Raw genomic sequence first — 17445 nt, forward strand, 5'->3', positions numbered from 1 at the left:
GTTGCTGTAGATTAATCAGTATATACCTGACAGCTGAAAAAAAGTTTACATATAGATTTGGACACAACTGTTGCTGCTGTTGTAGGTGTGGGTTTGTATCATTTAATGGTGAGATATGGTACTCCAAACACTCTGCTTATCTTCCACTTAATCTAAGCATACACCTTATTGTACATCATCAGGTTCTTCACCAAATTACCCTGTCTGAAGGTCATTGTTTTGAGAGTGTTTCCCATGAAGTATACATCTATAACCCCGAATGGTTTTAAATGATTGCTTTTCCTTAATTTGTCATTGTTATGGCCCATTGTGGTACAGTTTATGTGAGCAAGCTTTAGACTGCTGTCATTCTTCCTGTTCGGGTACTAGAGTGAGGTTTTTCACCTCACAACTGGTTTCGGGCTAGTGCCCATCCTCAGGTGTTCATACATTCGTGTACATGTTTATGTTGCTGGAGATCAGTAAGATTAAGTATCCTTATTATAATTATGCTGTTGTGACAGTTTTTCCACTCAGTTGCACATTTGTTACCATTTTCACATCTGTTTCACCACAGTGTAATTATAATAATCTTTATTGATCTCTAGCAATATAAACCTGTACTTGAATGTATAAACATCCAAGGATGGGCACGAGCCTGAAACCGGTCATGTGATGAATAAATAATCTTTTACTGTGATTGGTAGCAGAAATTTTTCTACACCCTATAAAGGAACAGTCACGGAGTTCAATGGCATCCACTATGTATAAAATTCATGTGAGGTTTTTCTTTCCAGTATTGTCTTACTCTCTGTCAACTCTTATTCTTTGCTTTATGTAATGCAAGTGAATCATTTTCATTGACTCTTATCATTACAGCCACAATTGATGTTGCTGTTATTTATGCCCTCGAGCATTGCATCAGATGGCATCATAAAAATTCCACAGTATTTCGCAAAGTGACTAATCTGACATGGTCAAGTGAAGACTTGTTAGAAGACTACAGCACGTTAGTCAGTTGTGACAAAGCGCAAGTGCACATGTCAAGATAGATTGTATTTAGCTCTTGCACCTCAATAAATGTGTGTGGAAAGGAGGTGAAAAAAGGCTATTTGTTGCTCCTTCAATTTTGTTTGATTTTACTGGGTCCAGGGATATGATTTCATCACAGCATATTTAACTAAAAGATGCTTTTTAACTTAGAACATTTTGGTATGTAGAAGTTATATTTGTATGTCACAATCCTCTTAGGTTTCCAAGTGTGAGGATGGTAATCTATACAGGTGATCTGGATGTCTCCCCAGAGGATATCCTGAAACGTGTCCATCAAAGATTCAATGTTGAGTTGCACACAGACCAAGTGGGTTTTGTGTATTTGAGATGGCGCAGGCTGCTCGAGGCTGACAGATATCCGTTGTTCACAATACTGGGACAGAGTATTGGATCATTCCTTCTGGGACTGGAGGCAATACTTACTTATGTTCCAGGTCAGTGCAAAAGTCAGGCCATTGATGTTTCTCTTAAAATAACTTTGTTATTGAGATGTGCCAAGTAGAGCTACAGGGCTGCTACTGTCAATTGCAACTTTCTTTGATGAGGTATGGTGTGTACTCTTAAACTGAAAGAACTGTACAGCATTGACATACTGCTTATTGCTTAATCTACTGTTGGCTTTCATTCACAAAATTATTTTAGTTCCTTTGCACTGATATTGTCAATTAAATATTACATATTATGCATGAAGTTATAGTTCTCATTTTTGCAATTATAAAAATAAGCTACATTTAAAGCTTTGGTTTTCCTTTCCTTCCCATTTTATACTGCTTTCCTTTTACTTTTTTAATACTGGGTGGTTATAAGTAATGTATAGCTACTCATGGAGGTCCAGTGTGGGCTATAATTATCATCTGGCAAAACTTAGTAGATACATTCATATGGAACTGATTTATGGTCAAAACTAGTAAGTTCTGATTTTGACCAACAGTGCAAATCTGGCACAGTACAGCATCTCGTTGACGTCTCTGATGCTCATATTCAACAAATTGTGTAATCAGCAGTTAATAATAAAATCAACATTGCCTTTCACTAGTTTGACTTTTTCTGCCCACATCTCATTCTTAATCCATTACATGTGGAAACATTCCTATATGTCTTTCTTGATTTGAGAGTGCCAGATTTGCACCTGGTGGCCAAAATTGGAACTTTTTTTTTTACTCCCAGCATAAATTAGTTTCACATTAGAATATCTACCAAGTTTCACTGCCATACAATTATTACAGCCCATACTGGACCTCTTTGAGGAGCTGCTCTTTAATTATAACCACCCGGTACATAGCAGTAAGAAGTCATACACAGTTTCATATTGTTATTCGTACAAATATTTAGAAAAAGTAGTTTTTCTAAAATGAGATTAGTATTTGAATTGTTGTCTGTGTAATAGTTCCTTTTGAATTTGGTTGATAAATTGAGTATTACTGAAATGAAACTTTGAGATTCTGCTCTATTGTAACTACAACTGACGTGTGAAACTTAAGTTTTTAAGTTTATGCAAACTCGGTGTAGATTACTCTTTTGATTGTTGCTAGTGTTTGCAAGTTCATTTTACATCACTATTGTGTTTTGGGAAACAGTATATGATTGGCAAGTGTATTGTATCAAAGTTGGAAGCTTCAGTGGTGTAGGTGATAGTGTCTACATTGTTGTTGCAATTGGTGATGCTGTGCAGAAATAAACACTCTCATGTGTTGCTGTCTCAGTGTTTTATTTGCCATCAGTTCTACTTTCAATTAGAGAATTTCCAGTATCACTAACATCAAGCCTAATTTCAGAAAATGTAATTATTTCTTACTAAAAGACATGTTTTATATGCCATGAGCTGCACTATAAATGTGTTATGTACCAAAAACAAACTGGTTTTCAGGTTTATGACAACTACATGTGCATCAGTTTCTACAAAATGATAACTGTACATATATAGCAGTGATATAAGTCTACTTAAATTATGCACTTCTGTAGCAATGGCATGTTTGTTAGTTAATATGACAGGATTTGAAATATGTACTATAACATAGTACACAGTTCTAAAAACAAAGATGATGTTACTTACCAAACGAAAGCGCTGGCAGGTCGATAGACACACAAACAAACACAAACATACACACAAAATTCAAGCTTTCGCAACCAACGGTTGCTCCATCAGGAAAGAGGGAAGGAGAGGGAAAGACGAAAGGATGTGGGTTTTAAGGGGGAGGGTAAGGAGTCATTCCAATCCAGGCAGCGCCTTCTTGGTTACCCAGGCCTGCCAACCCAAAGTTTGGTACAGATTTATTGATGACACCTTCATGATCTGGACTCACAGTGAAGAAGAACTCCAGAATTTCCTCTCCAACCTCAACTCCTTTGGTTCCATCAGATTCACCTGGTCCTACTCCAAATCCCATGCCACTTTCCTTGACGTTGACCTCCATCTGTCCAATGGCCAGCTTCACACGTCTGTCCACATCAAACGCACCAACAAGCAACAGTACCTCCATTATCACAGCTGCCACCCATTCCACGTCAAACGGTCCCTTCCCTACAGCCTAGGTCTTCGGAATCCCTGAACCATTACACCAACAACCTGAAAACAGCTTTCGCATCCCGCAACTACCCTCCCGACCTGGTACAGAAGCAAATAACCAGAGCCACTTCCTCATCCCCTCAAACCCAGAACCTCCCACAGAACCAACACAAAAGTGCCCCACTTGTGACAGGATACTTTCTGGGACTGGATCAGACTCTGAATGTGGCTCTCCAGCAGGGATACGACTTCCTCAAATCCTGCCCTGAAATGAGATCCATCCTTCATGAAATCATCCCCACTCCACCAAGAGTGTGTTTCCGCCGTCCACCTAACCTTCGTAACCTCTTAGTTCATCCCTATGAAATCCCCAAACCACCTTCCCTACCCTCTGGCTCCTACCCTTGTAACTACCCTCGGTGTAAAACCTGCCCCTTGCACCCTCCCACCACCACCTACTCCAGTCCTGTAACCTGGAAGGTGTACACGATCAAAGGCAGAGCCCTAGGTGGAAGCACCCACGTGATTTACCGACTGACCTGCCTACACTGTGAAGCTTTCTATGTGGGAATGACCAGCAACAAACTGTCCATTCGCATGAATGGACACAGGCAGACAGTGTTTGTTGGTAATGAGGATCACCCTGTGGCTAAACATGCCTTGGTGCACGGCCAGCGCATCTTGGCACAGTGTTGCACCGTTCGGGTTATCTGGATACTTCCCACTAACACCAACCAGTCAGAACTCCGGAGATGGGAACTTGCCCTTCAGTATATCCTCTCTTCTCGTTATCCGCCAGGCCTCAACCTCCGCTAATTTCAAGTTGCTGCCGCTCATACCTCACCTGTCTTTCAACAACATCTTTGCCTCTGTACTTCCGCCTCGACTGACATCTCTGCCCAAACTCTTTGCATTTACAAATGTCTGCTTGTATCTGTGTATGTGCGGATGGATATGTGAGTGTGTGTGTGTGCGCGCGAGTGTATACCTGTCCTTTTTCCCCCCTAAGATAAGTCTTTCCGCTCCCGGGATTGGAATGACTCCTTACCCTCTCCCTTAAAACCCACATCCTTTCGTCTTTCCCTCTTTCCTGATGAAGCAACCGTTGGTTGCGAAAGCTTGAATTTTGTGTGTATGTTTGTGTTTTGTCCATTATAATTATACAGGCTGTTATGCCGTGGTCGGTTGATGAATTCTGTGTCAATTCCCAACGTTTCGTCTCCGACTGCGGGAGACATCTTCAAGGGGGTCCGTCGCTCGATGGAAGGTCCAACACACCTACTGGCTCGCTACTGAGTACTCAGTAATGGACATTATATTTCCGGCCATGAAAGTCTACATTTTAGTATGTTTGTGTTTGTTTGTGTGTCTATCGACCTGCCAGCGCTTTCGTTTGGTAAGTCACATCATCTTTGTTTTTAGATATATTTTTCCCACGTGGAATGTTTCCCTCTATTATATTCATAGTACACAGTTCGTCATGTACGTCATTGCTGTCAAATTTTAGGCAACAACAGTTTTGGTAATGTTTGATATAACTGTCATATAGAGTAAGCATTGGAACTGTCATGTCAAGGAGTTTACATTACTTGTCACTTCTCTTTATTTTGCCAACCCTGGATGATGTTGGTGCATTGCACTATTTCGCGTTTCTGCTATAAAAGGACTTGCTGGTCTAGGGTTATGCTTTCTGCTTAGTGTGCCACACAAGTCAATCTACGGAAAGCACCAAGTCTGAAACCACGTAGAGATGTACACTGGATATGTGCAGCACATGGTTGGTGTGGGTGGATGATGACTGAACACATGTTTTGGTTCTTTCACCAGATAATGCATGGCACACATGGGACCCCAAGCTGTTGTAGTCCATTCTTTCTTCTGCGGCTGCATTTCCTTTCCCATACCCCTCCCTCCTTGTCCTCGCTCCTCCCCCCTGCCCCTCTTTTCACCCTCTCAGTGATCTTTCTTATGTTGACGTGGCTAACCACTTGGTTTCCTGTATTCTTTGCCAGTTTGCTCCCCTTGCCTTGTCTTTTGTGTCAAAACTTGTTTGGGGTTTTGGTCACTCTTTTGGGTTTGATCTCCACTCCTAAATTTTCTCTCTGTCATCTGAGCCATTTGGGGAAGAACTCCATCCCTTGCATCTATGGCATGGATACCTCTTCCTTCCCCATCGTAGTCCCCCCTTTGCTCCGCTGGGTCACCAGCTCGTGTAGCCAGTCCATGCGGTCGGGCTGTTAAATACAGATCTGGCGGAGCCCCTTGACAGCACAGGACTCACACTTATGATTCCTGAGCTGTTGCCTCCCCATGCGTGTTAGGTGTGTTTGCTTGTGATTCTGGAGCATCAGAAATACCGGCAATGGCCTCCATCAAGATGGACCTTGCTGTGGCTGGGTGGTGCCCAGGGAGAGCCCTTGATCAGAGTGGGTGGTATCAGGGTGGATGCTTTGCATATGAAATGTATCAAAATCCAAAAAACTGACCATTTTTCTATGGCGGTCTCTTCAGTTGGTAATGGATTATTGAATACTGCTTTGTTTGGCCGTGCAGCCTTCCCTTTTGTGCCTACAGCCTGGGAGGATGGTCAGGTTCGCCATATTGGGGTGAAACACTTTCCCTGCTACATTGCTTGCACTGGAATGGACAGGGACAGATTCACTGCCACAAAACCATTCCTTTTTATGGAAAATATCAAAGACAAGTTTCATGAATTGTAGGCTCTCGGTAAGATTCAGTAAGGTTCCCTGTTGATCAAAACTTCTTTTGCCGCCCAATCTGCAGCCCTTCATGCTTGTGATCATCTTGGTGACATCACGGTGTCCATTACTCTTCACCACTCTCTGAATATGGTTCAGGGAGTGATTTGTCATAGGGACCTCGTCCTTCAAACTGATGAGGAACTCCGGGCCAGTCTGGCATTCATTTTGTTCGGCATGTGCAGAAAGGTCGTAAGGTCAATCACACCAATACCAGCTCCTTTATTTTGGCTTTTAAGGGAGATACGACCTCAGAGAAGGTCAGGATAGTGTGTTATTGGTGTGACGTGAAGCCATTCGTCCCATAACCCTTGAGGTGCTTTCAGTGCTTGCGTTTTGGGCACATGTCTTCCTGATGTACTGTCGATCTACTATCTATGTCTATACTCTGCAAACCACCGTGAGATCAATGGTAGAGGGCACGTCCCTTTGCACCTGTTATTAGGGTTTCTTCCTGTTCCATTCAGGTGCAGAGCGCAGTGTGAGAAGAACGATTGATTGAATGCCTCTGTGCATACAGTAATTATTCTAATCTTATTCTCATGATCCCAATGTGACCAATACATAGGGGTTTGTAGTGTATTCCTAGAGTAATCATTTAAGGCCGATTCTTGAAACTTTATTAATAGAGTTTCTCAGAAAAGCTTACACCTGTCTTCAAGAATCTTCCACTTCAGTTTCCCCTGTTAGCCCCATCTGGTAGGGTCCCATACATGTGGGCAATATTCCAGAACCTGTTGCACAAGAGATTTGTGAACAATCTCCTTTGTAGACTTTAGCGCTTCCCCAGTATTCTGCTAATAAACTGATGTCTACCACCTGCTTTACATACAACTGAACCTATATGATCATTCCATTTCATACCTCTACAAAGTGTTACCCCAGGTATTTGTACGAGTTGGTCGATTCCAACAGTGACTCATTGATATTGTAGTCATAGAATACTACATTTTTCCCCCTTTTTTCCCCCTGTTTTGTGAAGTGCAAAATTTTACGCATCTGAACATTTAGAGCAAGTTGCCAATCTCTGCACCATATTGAAATCTTACCAAGATCTGACTGACTACTTAAGCAGCTTTTCTCAGCTAGTATTTCATTATAGATAACTGCATCATCTGCAAAAAAAAAAAAAAAAAAAAAACCTGATTTTACTTTTAATATGGTCTGCAATGTCATTAATATACAATATGAACAGCAAGTGTCCCAGCACACTTCCCTGGGGCACACCCGAAGTTACTTGTGTGTCTGACAGTGACTCTTCATCCACAATAAGATGCTGCATCCTCCCTACCAGAAAGTCCACAGTCCAGTTAGTGATACCCCCATATGATTGTACTTTTCACAATAAATGTAGGTGCAGAAACAAGTCAAAGCTTTTCGGAAATCAAGAAACGCTACATGTGCCTCATTCCCTTAATCCAAAGCTTTCAGTATGTCATATGCAAGTTGGGTTTCAGATAATCTGTGCTTTTGAAATCCAAGCTGTTTGGCATTAAGAAGGTGATTCTGTTCAAGATACCTCATTATATTAGAGCTCAGAATATGTTCTAAGATTCTACAACAAATCGGTCTCAAGGATATTGGACGGACACTAAATTTAGTGCCACTAACAGCCTGTACACACAACTAGAGTTTCTTTGGGTTATGTGACAGATAATTCTACAGTATTCTGCTACAGTGGTCATTGAAGGCATCACAGATTGCTCTCTTGAGAGTCAAATGCATTTCATTCAACGTCTCTCTCTCTCTCTCTCTCTCTCTCTCTCTCTCTCTCTCTCTGCTTTGTTTTACACCTGCTATGCAGTAATCTCTCTATCTCTAGAAATTTCTTTACAGTGGTTGTATACCATGGAGGGTCCCTTCCATTACGAACTGTTCGACTGTGTACATATCTGTCCAGTGCACGGTCAACTATTCTTGTAAACTTGAGCCAGAGTTCCTCCACATGCTCCTGTCTTGTAATGAAAGTTTCAAGTTCCTGATTGAAATATGACACTACTGATTTTTTAAATCTAGTTTACATTTATATCTTTCTTTCTTGTTTTAGTTGTTCTTTGGACTTTGCTAATGATTGTTGCCGCAACCGTGTTGTGGCCATGGATACCAGTTTCAACGTGGACTTCCTCAAAGAGGTCAGATCTATTTGTTGCTGTTAGATCCAATATATTTCCATCATGAATGTGGTTACTATCTATCTATTCTATGTAGTTTTCAGAGAAGGCATTTAGTAAAGGTTCACAGGATGTCTTATCACACCAACTAACAAAACTGTAATTTTTCCAGTTAATTATGGATAATTAAAGTCTCTGATGATAACAGTGTGACTGGGGAACGTATATACAAGTGAACTGAAGTTTTCACTGAATTTTTGGTTTAATCAGGAGATGAACCTGGTGGGCGATAGAAGGCTCCAGTTATCATTTTATGCCCACCCCTGATATCAAGTCTTGCCCGAACTATCTCACAAGCAGCTTAATTTTCTTGTCTACTGCAATGAATACGCCACCTCCATTTCCTGTTTGCTTATCGTTTCAATATACACTTAAATTTACCCCAAAAATCTCACTGCTGTCAGTTTCAGGTTTGTCAGCTTTCTGTATCGAGTATTACATTATCTTCACTGCTTTTCATGAACACTTCAAACTGGCACTGTTTTGGAAATGCTTCAGCAGTTTACCATTAGGATTTTAATATCCTCACCTGTGGGAGGCATTTCTTTCAATCTTACGCTGGTGCTTCAGGGTTTCCTACAGCTATCATTATCTGAGGTGCATGGAGAGTTGCCTGATCTAAAAAACCCTTTTGTGCACCCCACACAGTCACATACCTGAATAGCAGCCTCTGAAGTGCAGTGCACACCTGACTTATTTAGGGGAAGCCCATCATTCTCAACCCTTTGGTGCAAGGCCAGGAAGTTGCAGCCTAGCTTGCCACAGAACTTTCGAAGTCTCTCTTTCAGTCCTTCCATTCCACTTGGAACCAAAGGGCCATGATCAGTTCTGGAGACAATGTTGCAAGGCTTATTAACGTTCTCTGCCACTCGCTAGTATGAGCCAAGAATGACCTCGGAGCCCAGATGAGAGGCATCATTTGCCCCACAATCTGCAGTTGATTGTACCCCGCTTTCTCAATGGTTGCCGGAATAGCCTCTTCAACATATTGAATGAGGCCCCCAGGCATACATGCGGTGTTCTTTCCTGTCCCTTGCTGCCGTTTCCCCAAGGGGTACCATCATTCGCCGTACATTCAAACTGCCAACAGTTAATAGACAACCCTTTTGCATTTGCAACCTCCTGACACCAGACAAAACAGGTTTCCCCAAAACAGGTGAAGTGAGTCCCACTGACTTAGTTTCAGTGATAAGACAGCACCTCAAGCTTGTTGGTTAGGGGGATCAGCACATCATCCTGACTCCTTCCTGGTCTCCGCCCATCCTGTATAGGATGCCTAGACCTCCCATTGACATTCCACTCATTGTCAAGTGGATGGTTAATGACAGATCTTGTACTTTGTGCAGAGGAGGCAGGATCCACAGGAGAGGATAGTACCCTAGGTACCTCTGGGTAACAGTATCACAGGTACACGACTCTCGGGAGCTCTACCAGTACACCGATTTGCAGCAGCTGCCAATTGTTTGGCAGTAGTCAGGCAATGTCCAGCTGCTGACGAATGTCAGCCAACTCCTCCCTTGTTTGAGAACAGCGTTCACAGTGGGACTGCAATATATTACTAGACAGTAAACCAGTCACTTTAAATTACCCCCGCTGATTATTTTTAAATCTGTTGAGCTACAATGTTGCTAATTCCCTATAAGAATTTAAGCAAATAAACAAAATGAGATTTCTGTTAAGGCAACACAAAACCTTGTTGTGGAAGTTACTAGTTTCCTAAAATGTATTGATATCATTGTTGCCAGCAAACTTAAAAATAGTAAATTTACAAGTAATGCAGACAATATATAGGGCTACTCCCATTTAAGAGAAAACTTGATGTAACACTATATGTTAGTTAGAAAATCTGCCTCAGTAATTAAATCACAAATGCCGACTTGCTACAGATTGCTTGTAGATTATGCAAAGGACAGTGGTAACTCCTGAAAATTCTCAAAAATGCACATTTATTTTCATTCATATAAAATGAAATTTGGGGATGATCTATCCTTTGGCTGATGTGTGAATAAGAAACGCTGATTTGTTATGAAATAAGTTACAGTATGTATCCATAATACTGATACCGGTAACTTACTAAAATATAGTTTTGTGAGCATCGAAAAATTCTCAGATTGACCTATTTCCCATGTAATTGTATAACGAAATTAGAGAGATTGTTTTGAATGAGGGTAGGCCTACTGTTTTCAAAAAATTTAAGGGAGCACAATTTAGTTTTAGCCTACAGTTGATAATAACAGTTAATCATTGCACTTGCAAATGTTCAATGTCACAATAATTGACAATATGTCACAATACAAACAGGTATTGATACATTCAATGAAAGATAACGCAGAAGCAACACCAACAGTAAAATATACAAATCTAGGCTCCCTCTCCTCTCCTCGTCCCTTGTGGTTTCCACACCCTCTGCTCCAGGTGCCACTCCTCCTCCCTGGCTGAAGGAGTGTGTGTTAATTGTCACGACCATGGAGAGTACTCCACGCTCACCGGAATGCTCAACGAATAAGAAGGAAATCAAACAATGGAAAATCCAGGATGGAATGTAACAATACCAGAGAAGGAAAGGAAGAGAAGACAAAGGAGTAAAAGACCCTCGATTGTTTATTTTACACTGAGGCTCATCAGAGATATGACCAACTTCACCCTGTGTCGACAACTTGTACCTTTGCTTCTGTTAACATCCTTTCCCCCTCTTCCTTACCCCAGTCCCATCCCCCTCTCCTCTCCCCACCCCTTGTGGTTTCCGCACCCTCTGCACCAGGTGCCGCTCCTCCTCCCTGGCTGATGAAGTGTCCCCCTTCTTCGCCACCTGCTGGTGACGGTGCTCGCTCCTGGGACCCCTCCCTATGGCATCTCTCTGGCCAGAGGCCTGCTGTCACAACTCAGCCACAGTATCCCAGGACTGTCGCTCCCCCATCACAGCTTGAGTCTGACTTCTTATTTGTGGATGTCAGCACATCCTCATTAGTCACAGATGGTGACAGTGGCATGATTGGCACCCACCTGTTTGCCTCCATTTGGATACACACTCTGTGCTTATTCAGTGGAACTGTAATGGACACTTCCCAGAGTTGCAATCCCTTATTATCTTTTACTCAGTAGTTTGTATCGTTCTCAAGGAATCTCATTTTATTGATTCTCACTCACCGACCTTTTGTGGGTTTCCTGCTTTCTGTCCAAACTGGATCGACACTATGTTGGCTTGTGGCAGCATTTGCGTGTTGGTCGTTACAGATACTCTTACTACATGGATCCAGCTTCGTATTGCAAAGGAAGCTTTTGCCGTCTGGGTCCACTTGGACTCTATTGTCACGATTTGCAGTCTCTATTTCCCTCCTAACAGGCCACCTACTTCTGCTGCCCTAACTGCCCTCCTTCAGCAAATCTCCCCTCCTTACCTTCTCCTTGGCAGTTTTAATATCTATCACCCTTTGGGGGGCAGTGTTTCTTCATCTAGTTTCTTGCAGATCACGACCTGTGCCTTCTTAATGATGGCTCCCCTACTCTTTACTCTTTTTAGTGCTGCGTACGGCACTTCCTGTGCCATTGATCTTTTGCTCCCCTCCCCTCCTCTCCCCTCCATTTCCGTCCTTTCTCCCTTGCACTGGTTGCCACACAGTGATCTCCATGATAGTGACCACTTCCCGTTGATTATCTCATTCCCTTCCCACCTCCTAATGACCAGGTTACCCCATTAGCTTTCCATTGTGCTGATGGGCATCTGTATACCTCCCAGATCATATTTGCACCTTCTTTGTCAGGTTGCATTGATGAAGTTGTCCGTGATCTGTCTGATAACATAATTCGCGCTGTCAGCATTGCCATTCCCTGCTCGACAGGCCCCAGTCCCTGTCAGCTCTGTGGTGGAGCTCTACCATTACCACTGCCATTTGTGATCGTCATTACACCTTGCAGTATCTAAAGCTGCACCCGTCCTCCGCCAGTCTTATTACCTTTAAACATCTTCACACTAAAGCCCATTACTTAATCAAACATGGCTAGTGTGTGTGTATTGGGAACACTTTGTCTCCTCCCTACGTTCTTCTGTCACTTTGTCACATGTGTGAGCTACACTCTGCACCCTCCAAGGATGTCAGCAGTAGTCCTTGATTCTGGGCCTTGCCCTTCCAGGTGGCCTTTATACAGATGAATCAGTGCTCGTGGAACACCTCGTGACCCACTTTGCAAAGGCATTGTTGTCGGCCTCCTATCCCGCTGCACTCCCCCTCTGGAAACAGTGGGCTGAAGCCTCCCACTCAAGTTTTACCCTGTGTCAGATCGAATCTTACAATGAACCATTTACTAAATATGAGCTTCTGGCTCTCTCTTCTTCACACAATTCAGCTTCTGGCCCTGATTCCACCCATAACCAATTTCTTCAGTGTCTCAATTCTCCACAACGACAGTATCTCCTCCAGAAGTTTAACTGTATTTGGCTCAAAGACATTTTCTCATCAATGGAGAGAGAATATTGTGGTTTCTTTTCTTAAGCCTGACAAAGATCCAACATCCCATGGTATTTTACCAGCCATCAGTCTAACGAATGTCCCCTGCAAGTTACTGGAATGGACAGTGGCTTGCCAGCTCAATTGGGTCCTTGAATCTTGGGATCTCTTATCTCCTTATCAATGTGTCTTCGTGAGGAATGATCTCCAATCGATTATCTGCTTCCATTGGAAACTGCAGTTTATCAGGCCTCTCCTCATTGCCAGTTTTGTTTGATCTTCATGAGACTTAAGACACAGCTTGGCACAACCACGTCCTCCTCACGCTCCATGAGTGGGGTCTTTCAGGCCTCCCCTTCACCCAATTTTTATTCACCACTTCCTGTATCACCAGTCATTCAGAGTCTGCGTTGGCACTGTTCTTAGATCTGTGCGGACCCAGGAGAATGGCATTCCACAGGGTTCTATATTAAGTGTCCTTCATTTTCTCATAATGTTCTCGTTTGTTTTCCCTGATAGGGTTTTTAAAGTGCATCTTCCGGAACAGTTTATTAGTCATGATGTGGAGTTATATGGCATTCTGATGGCACTGGAGAGGATTCACAGACGTCTGTGTACAAGGTTTGCTGTCTGTTACAACTTGCTTAGTGCACTACAGGCACCAAATGTATTCAGTAGACCAGCTGATTCAGCTCATCCATGACTCCTTACAGGGCTCCAGTATCATGGCAAGGAAGTGATATATTGCTGAGTACCTGGCCATATAGGGATACAGGGAAATGACATTTCTGGCAAAGCCACCAAGGAAGCATGTCAGCATGGTGCTGTCCGTCAGTGTCCCATCCCATTGCACGCCATCATCTCATTTTCTGACAGGTGCCTCGTGTGTCAGTGGGAGACTGACTGGTTGCAGATGACAGAAAACAAACTGCGGTCGCTCAAATCGACAACAGAGGCATGGCGGACTTCATATAAGGAAGGAGGCTCTGCTTACTACGCCGTGCATTGCACATAGCTCTTTCACACATACCGAGCGAGGTGGCGCAGTGGTTGGACACTGGACTCGCATTCGGGAGGACGACGGTTCAATCCCGCGTCTGGCCATCATGATTTAGGTTTTCCGTGATTTCTCCTAAATCGCTCCAGGCAAATGCCGGGATGGTTCCTTTCAAAGGCCACGGCCGACTTCCTTCCCCGTCCTTCCCTAATCCGATGAGACCGATGACCTCGCTGTCTGGTCTCCTTCCCCAAAACAACCCAACCCAACCCAACCCTTTCACACATGGCTTCCTCATCTGGTGGAAGAACCCACTACTCTGTGAAGTTTGGCTTGTGCCATTTTAAGTTAAGAATATTTTGGTAACATGTGTCCTATAACTGATATTAGGGCAGCCCTCAGTCTCGGTGGAGATCTATCCACTGTCCTTGCCAACACTGATTCCAGTGTTACAAGAATGGTGAAATTGTTCCCTGAATTAGTTGGAAAGGAGGCAGACTTTAATACATCATAAACTGCTCCGCATGCGGGGACAGCCTTTGTCCCTACCCCTGAGATTGTCATGCTGACTTTTCATCAGGGCACTGATGATGACCTTGATGTTGAGAGCCCCTCACCTCAAATCATCATCTTTTTTCTCATCGCTATTAAAAGGACTCGTTTTCTCCACCGGACTGTGTGGCACCCACACTATGTATGTGAATGATTTCTGTATTTGGGCTAGCTCCGACTCAGTGGCCTCAGCGGAACAACAGTTCCGAGGTGCCATCTGGCATGCTTCCACATGGACACTCTCACACGGTTTTCAATTCTCTCCCCTTCTGTTCCTGCACTATAGTCCATCGTTATATGGAGCTCTACCTCGATGCCCACTGCCTAAGCATGTCCCCAGTGCTGTTTCTTGTGTCTTCTTTTTGACAGCAAGCTTACTTGGTTGCCCCACATCTGTCATCTGGTTGGCTATTTCTGTGACTCTATGTCCTTCGCTTCCTTGCCCACACCTGTTGGAGTGCAGGTTATTCAACCCTTCTCCGGCTGTACTGAACATTAATTCTGCCTTGTTTGACTATGGTTGTCAAGTTTATGGATCAGCTGACCCTTCCACACTGCTGCTCTTGGACCAGGTTCACGATCGTGGTATCTGTTTAGCCACCGGTACTTTTCACACTATCCCCGTTGGTAGTCAGTTCAGTGGTCCCAGCTCCTGGTTTCCTATCCCATCAGTATCTGCTCTTCCCCCCTATTCTGTTATTTTTGCAGCTTCAGGCCGTCACCCGCCAGCTGCCCACCCTTGAGTGGGTTTACCGATTGGGCTCTGCCTCACTTCTCTCTGTCGTGACTTTCATCTCACATCCTTGTCCTCTCCCCCACATTGTCTCCCAACCCCCCCCCCCCCCCCCCCCCCTCATCCTCACTCCCCTTCTGTTGGCCAGAACACTCTCTCTTGCCTGCCACATGCGGGGCGTTTACTGCGCAATTGGTGGCCGTCCGTTGGCCCCTCTGGTTCATTATACGGTCGCCTCTCTCTTGATTTTTGTCATGTATGGACTCATAATATCGTTTGGTGTTTTTTCCTAACACCCCTTGGTCTCTACCGTTCACAACCTTGTCACTGATCTTGGTGATGCTGCATGTTCCATTGACTTGCTTTGGGTTCCTGGCCACATATTTATCCCAGGTAGTTGACTTGCTGATCATCTGCATGGGGGGGGGGGGGGGGGGGGGGCAGCACCTATCCTGTGTCCTCTGTTACCCCTCTGGGACAGATTTGCGGCTTTTCATCAAATTCCTTTTTGCTCAATTGTGGGCCGACTCTTGGGAGGCTAACCCCCTCCTCCCCGTTTAATGAACTTGGCACATTCGTGGAGACTCCCATCAAATCTGCAGTATTTGTATTGGTCACACTAGGTTTGAATGAACCATGGTTTGTTAGTCCACAGTGAACCGCTGCCCTGCAAAAAAATGGCTCTGAGCACTATGGGACTCAACTGCTGAGGTCATTAGTCCCGTAGAACTTAGAACTAGTTAAACCTAACTAACCTCAGGACATCACAAACATCCATGCCCGAGGCAGGATTCGAACCTGCGACCGTAGCGGTCTTGTGGTTCCAGACTGCAGCGCCTTTAACCGCACGGCCACTTCGGCCGGCACTGCCCTGCAACCCCCCCCCCCCCCCCCCCAATCGCATTGCATGATGTCTTCATAGGGCACCCCTTAGGGTAATCCATATTTTGCTGGAGTACCCCCGCTTTTGGCCTTTCACTTTAAATATACCCTCCCACCTTTCGTGTCTCAGGTGTTAACGGACAACCCTTGCGGAATTACGTCTGTTGAAGGTTTTCTTCATGAAAGTGGTTTGTCCTCTCAGGTTTAAGCCCTTGAATTTTCCTCTGGAATTTGAGTCCCTCAGTCAGTGTAGGCATCCGTTTCGGAGACCTTGACTTGCTTCCACACCGGCCAGGTTCTCCCTGCCTTTTTCTCTACATTTTGTTTGGTCTTTTGCGCAATTTTGTTTCCCCTGGTGTTGTCCCTGATGTATCCTGATAATGGTATGGTGTAGGTGTCAGAACAGGTCGGTAGCGGTGTTGGTGCCCCACCACGTGTAGTGTTTTGGGGCATCTCTGCTCTCCCCCTTTCCACCCATCCCGTCCTGTTCTTTCTTCTTCTGCTGCCCTGATGAACCTTTTCCCTCCTTGTTTGCCCATTATCCTTTCTGGACTGTGCTGTTTGTGCTATTCCTCCCTTGCTTTCTGTCATCTTATGTCAAGGGACTGATGACCTTGCGTCAGCGAATCAACCACCAGCACTCGGCAGGAAGTCCAAGGTGAGGTTGGCAGTGGTTGATCTCAGGGCAAGCATCAGCCTGCTCGGCTTACTGCCATCTACAGGTGAAAACTTCAGTCAGTTGGTCTGTCCATACTGCATGTCACGTACGCCCTCCATGGCAAGTTTCTGCACTATTCTGCTGCATTACCCACACCAGCTCCAACCCCCCCCCCCCCTCGAAAAGTCCAAGTAGGGCCAAAAATGGCCAGACTTGGGCCATGACCTCTGGTGCAGAATCACAGGAGCCACTGGAGAATCCAGCAATGGAATAACCACCGAAGCCAGAAGGATGGCAGGGCACGGAGGCTGAAGCACTGATGGCTTCACCGGCGGCAGCAGAGGCAAGGCTGCCTCCAACGGCAAGTGGGGTGGGAGGTCAGGGTGCACATGTCGAAATCCATGCACTCTACATTGGCAGGCGCAGGTGTGAGCCTCACTGGGACCCAAAGCCAATGGCGACAGGAAGACAGTTGAGGGGGTGACAACAGGGAGGCACTCTGCTGCAATTGGGAGCTCATCCCTGGAACAGTTGTGAACAACCCCACTGCTCAGCTGACAGGAAGACTGTGGCAGTGATGCCCAACAGGATGTGGGCGCCACTGATTTGCATAACAGGTCAGCTGCTGATTACTGACATCCACCACAAACAGCTGCTGACACTTGTGGCCCACCGTGACACATGGCAATCATCTCTGAAGCCATGGGACG

General features: G+C 44.6%; 1 protein-coding gene across 1 annotated transcript in view; it reads left to right on the top strand.

Annotated features, from left to right (window-relative positions):
* The window catches only part of LOC124711164 (GDP-Man:Man(3)GlcNAc(2)-PP-Dol alpha-1,2-mannosyltransferase), a 67159-nt gene that overhangs the window by 4050 nt on the left and 45664 nt on the right, over positions 1–17445 (top strand). Inside the window, exon 4 of the mRNA XM_047241079.1 lies at positions 1231–1466. Coding sequence (XP_047097035.1) covers positions 1231–1466 — 236 coding nt within the window. The remainder of the gene's footprint in view (positions 1–1230; positions 1467–17445) is intronic.

This window comes from Schistocerca piceifrons, chromosome 8, assembly GCF_021461385.2.
Source record: "Schistocerca piceifrons isolate TAMUIC-IGC-003096 chromosome 8, iqSchPice1.1, whole genome shotgun sequence".
NCBI lineage: Eukaryota > Metazoa > Arthropoda > Insecta > Orthoptera > Acrididae > Schistocerca > Schistocerca piceifrons.